The sequence below is a fragment of the Nematolebias whitei genome, chromosome 23 (genome assembly GCF_014905685.2).
Source record: "Nematolebias whitei isolate Nwh7 chromosome 23, NemWhi1, whole genome shotgun sequence".
Lineage (NCBI taxonomy): Eukaryota > Metazoa > Chordata > Actinopteri > Cyprinodontiformes > Rivulidae > Nematolebias > Nematolebias whitei.
In genome coordinates this window covers 13,302,725-13,307,805 of record NC_056520.1, presented here as the reverse complement: position 1 = coordinate 13,307,805, position 5,081 = coordinate 13,302,725, and the positions used below count along the sequence as shown (strand labels likewise).

General features: G+C 38.5%; 1 protein-coding gene across 1 annotated transcript in view; it reads right to left on the bottom strand.

Moving 5' to 3' along the window:
- Nucleotides 1-1,435: 1,435 nt before the first annotated feature.
- Nucleotides 1,436-5,081, bottom strand: part of LOC119429063 (kalirin) — a gene marked incomplete at its 3' end in the record, with an annotated part of 32,644 nt that continues 28,998 nt past the window's right edge. The window contains 8 exon segments of the mRNA XM_037696780.1: nucleotides 1,436-1,545; nucleotides 1,657-1,723; nucleotides 1,805-1,929; nucleotides 2,080-2,262; nucleotides 3,732-3,854; nucleotides 4,137-4,252; nucleotides 4,399-4,561; nucleotides 4,854-4,988. Coding sequence (XP_037552708.1) covers nucleotides 1,436-1,545; nucleotides 1,657-1,723; nucleotides 1,805-1,929; nucleotides 2,080-2,262; nucleotides 3,732-3,854; nucleotides 4,137-4,252; nucleotides 4,399-4,561; nucleotides 4,854-4,988 — 1,022 coding nt within the window.

Here is a 5,081-nt window from a genome sequence, read left to right as displayed (position 1 = left end):
AAGTACTAAATTATTGTGTGAATGTTTAAGAAGCATTCTTCAGTATTTTTTCAGCGTGATTCTTGTCCCGCAGTTTTCAAGCTATTTCATCAAATCATAAATCAAAATGTTCAGCTCGTTCAGGACAATCCTGCTATGACTTTTGGTATTGGTGCAACTTTAGCTTTTTGAAATATTTAGCCTTTTTTGCCATTTTTTTCTCATAGAAAATGAATGGAGCTCATTTTACCTCCTTCAAATCTTTAGATCTGTTTACAACCTTTTATTGCTCCTTTCACATTTTGTTCTGCTTCAGCTTCTTTCAGCTTTCTTCTGCAAATTTGAACATTCTTTTGTGCTCCTTTCAGATTCTTTTCGCTAACTACATCATTTTTATGCTTCTTCAAACTTCCTTCTGCTAATTTCAGCTTGTTATGCTCTTTCCAGCGTATTTCTGCTGGTTTACAGCTTTTTCTGTTATTTCAGCTACTGTTTAGATGTTTTATGCAAATTTTAGCTTTTTCAGTTAATTCCACATTTTTGCACTCATTTAAACTTTTTTCAGCCTAATTCAGCAAAAATGTGCCCTCTCCATTTCCTTTTGGTAATTTAAGCTTCTGTCTGCCTTTTTTTTTTCCTGTTTTACAGCTGTTTTTTTTTTTTCCTTCCAATTTCAGCTTTTTTCCGATAATTTCCACTTTTTTATGCTCATTTCTGCTTCTTTCAGCCTAATTGGGCAAACATGTTCTTTATGTTTTCTTTTGCTAATTTAAGCTTGTTCTACCTTTTTAAGCTACATTTTTAGCATTTTTTTTAGCTAATTTCAGCTGTTTTCTGATAAATTCTAGTTTTTCATGGTAATTTTTTTTTCTACTTTCAACCTAATTAACTTGTTTATTGTAATTTCAGCTTGTTATGCTCCTTTCAGCTTATTTCTGCCAGTTTCAGCTCTTTCTGCTATTTCAGCTACTATTTAGCAGTTTTATGCTAATTGTAACCTTTTCAGTTAATTCCTTTTTTTTTTCTTTTTTTTTTTTTTAGCTCATTTCAGTTCTTTCCGCTTCCTTCTGGTAGTTTAAGCTCTTTCTGCGTTTCAGCTACTTTTCAGCTTTTTAAATGCTAATTTCAGCTTTTTTTTTTAGCTTATTTCCAAATTGTTGTGCTCATTTCTTATAATTTATACCCAGTTCAGCAAAACTGTGTTCTTTCTGCTTTCTTCTGCTAATCAAGCCTTGTTCTTTCATTTCAGCTACAATTAAGCTTGTTTTTTTTTTTTTTAGCTAATTTCAGCTGTTTTTCAGCAAGATCTTCAGCAAGAAGCATTCACACTGCATTTCCACTGGAAATTCAATTAATCTGGTTTATATTATATTAAGCTTTAACCATTAGATGTCCTGAATGTTTTATTTTATAGTACATGTATCTTGAGTATTTTTACTGATGTATTTGGTGGTACCTGTTGTGAAACTCATAGATGTCCTGGATGTTTCCGAACACAGTGTCATCCTTGTTGTTGAGACCAAGTGGGACGTCCTCTGAGCCACTTGTCATCTCCCACAGGTATGTCTGCAACAACATATTTTATTACCATCACACGGTACTAAGCAGTACATTGCATGAATCACTACTAGGTGCTTTCTGCAGGTTTTTGTGTGAGCCATAAATCCTGGGATGTACCTCTATACACTCCTGCAGGTCTCGGACGTAGACTCTCTCTGTCTGAAGGAGTTCAGCCATGATGTATCTGAACATACACACACACATACAAGTGTTGTAAAACTACTACAGTACTGCTGATGCTGGTAGTAACACAAGCAGGACGCACTCTTTTTTGCGGGCAGAGCGTCTCTTCTCGTCGCTGACTTGGTGACTCGGGTCAGACAGGTTGACTTCAGGGTCCGAGTCAGACAAACTGTTAGGGATCAGCTCCAACTCCAAATCCTTATTGTCCTAAATGAGACACCATACAATGTGCACGTATCAAATACTGACCAATCACTGGAGGACTAATAAACATTGTTTTTATTTGTTGACAGTTTTGATGCGTGAACCTCCTGTTCAGTTTTTATTTTTTAAGCTTTTTATAAACGTATCTCTCACCTGCGAACTGCTACCCAGAGCTGTCTCCAGCAGGTGACGGTACTGTCCCATCCTGACGGTAAAGTCGCGGTAACGTTTGTCCACCGTGGACACGCAGCGGCGGAGCTCAGTGCGGTGGGCGTGGCCTTTAGCCAGCATGCTCTCAGCCAGCTGAATCAGCAGGTGAACCTTCTCCTGTGTATGCTGAGAGAAATGTTGTCTTGATCTGTCAGGTTTCATGTTTATTCTGTGATCCAATGATAGAAGAATTATATATATCATGCGATTTTTCATTATTCCTATTGTCAGCTAAGTCACATACGATATATATAATTCTTCTATCACTCATCCTGGTTTGAATCATGTTCAGAATATAAAATACAACATACAAACGAAAGTAAAGACTACCGTGATTCTTTGTTTTTCATCAGATTTTCTGTCACTCTTTTACTGCTCAGATCATAAAAAAGGTGTTGAACTGCATCCTTTGTTCAAAACCGATTCTTACATTTTAGGGGTGTAAGGAGATCTCTTGGCATGAGATCTTGCAAGATTAAAATGTCCCAGGATAGCCTGTCAAGTTGAAAACTGTCGTGTGAACCATAAAACCCCCTGTCTCATGAATTACTCTAGTGAAATAATTACCATACTTGCCCCCGTACACGTCGCACCGCCGTGAAAGTCGCATCTATTATGTGTTAAAGCTGACCACCCGGAAACATGGGCTGGTGTGCCAAAAATCGATTAGCTGCCATGGGAGCGTGCACAGGAGGACTTTAACAAGAATTTAACAAGATTAATACTTAAAAACAATTGTTTGTTTTCTTGACATTATAGTAAAGGTGTGTCTCAGTTGAACTTTTCCTTAATAAATGCATTTTGATGGTCAAATCAGCTGCATTTCGCCTGGTTTGATGTTTACTCCAGGAGTTCCTGAGCGAGACGAAGGTGGCACAGTATGGCAAGCCAAGTGTGTCATTAATAGTCACTTTTACCTATTAATGAGAGATTTGGCTTGCCATAATAGTCGACCACCCTCTAGTGGCTGAAACTGGTAGTGTTCAATATTTTCCATGTCAGAATAAATGAAATCGTCAGATCTCAGCCAAAAAATGGGTTATAAATATGGAAAAAAAAAAACGTATATTAGTCGCTTTGGTGTATAAGTCACAGGACTTGCAAATTTATGCAAAAAGGTGTGACTTATACGCTGGAAAATACGGTACTAAAGATATCTCCCCCACTTTAAATTGTTGGTGAGGCAGCAGTTTAAACAAACATGTCTGCCACTTGGAGAATATTTTCTTTTACCCTTTATTCATACAGGTTTTCTCGTTGAGTCACGAGAACTCTTTTTCAAGAGAGACCTGTTTTTGGGAGCGAATGGTGGGGGTTAAGGGCCTTGCTCAGGTGCCCAGGGTCGGGCAAATGAGGGTGGAGGCTGATGGGAAAAATGTCTATCAAACTGTGAGGTGAAGGTAAATCAGACCATATATTCACTGAGTCCCCCCCCCCCCCCCCTGCTCTCTATGCACCTGTCTAGACCTAATCACAAAAAAAGATACACAAAGGAGTCTCTTCTAATGTCCTGGGAGTCTCATCCTGTGAAATAACTGTCTCCTTACACCCATGCTATATTTCAATTATACTTTTGAGCTCATGTTAGAACCAACCTTGGCAGAAATACAAAACTCTCTGTGTTGGTTTAGCAGCTCTTGTGTCTCAGCCATTGCTGCCCCGGGCGATGTATGTGTAGCCAGGTAGTGGTCACCTGACTGTTGCAGCCAATCAAGAGCCTGCAATGAAATCAAAGACTGTTGGAGACTTTTCTTTCAGGCAAATTATAGTTAATGTCGCTGATTATCCTACAGATTGTTCTCCTAATCAATCTGTAAATTGGTCCATAAAACAAAACAAAAAAACTGAAAATGATGTCCTGACTAAAAGGGGAAAACGAAACTTTTTACAACAATAAAAACAAAAAAGTAGCAGGTTCTTTTAGATCTTACAAGAATCAGATATATTTATATAATAAAAGTCAGGGTTTTATTCTGAAGATTGCTAATGGGGTTGTCTACCTGCTGGGCATGGCTTTGGAACATCAGGTACTGCTGGCACTGATCCAGTCTGCGTTTTTTCAAAGTCCAGAAATGAAGGACTCTGTTTTCTCTCTGGAGCAACTCACTGAGAATACCTAAGAACAAACACACACCTGAATCAGTTAAAGAACGACTAAAATGTCAGCAAATATATTAAGAGTGGTGTCCCTCAGGGCTCTATCCTGGTTACACTCTCTTTTTCTATTTAACAAGTGATGTACATGTTTTTCTTTTTGTTCACCTTTGACCTGTTGCTCTGGCACTCTGGAGTGCCCAGTGACCTCAGTAACACCAGTTACCCCAGAAACAGTGACATTATGACCAGAGATGTTTGCCATGGTGACGCTGTTGCGATGAATGTATTTGAGGAAAACCTCAGCGTTCCTTCTTGCCAAAGTGCATGCCTGTTGTCAAGGGAACAATTTGGTTGATTTTCATCAAAGTCAAAGTTTATCACTGAAATTGAACTAAAATGAAGAGAAAGAACTGAAACACTGAAAGACAGAATCAAAGCTTGAAACAAAATTATGAAACCGAAACAGCCAATTTTTTTTAAATCTTAAACAAGAAACATAAAACATTTCAAATCTTAACAGATCAACCTAACTTAAACCTTTTGAACTTAACTAACTTATAGTTTCTGACTGAATTAAATCATATTACGGCAATTAAAAGTCAGGGATATGAAATTTTCACCTTCAGGAAAGCCTCTTTCTGTTCCATGTGTTTGCTGATGAGCGGCAACAGCTGCTCAGGCTGCCTCTCTCCTCCTCCACACCAGTCCTCCTCCCTGCGGTACTCCTGCTCCAGACTCTCCAGGACACCACACACCTGGAACCACACGCATGAAGACAACATACATATTAGTAGCATTCACTGTGTGTGTGTGTGTGTGTGTGTGTGTGTGTGTGTGTGTGTGTGTGT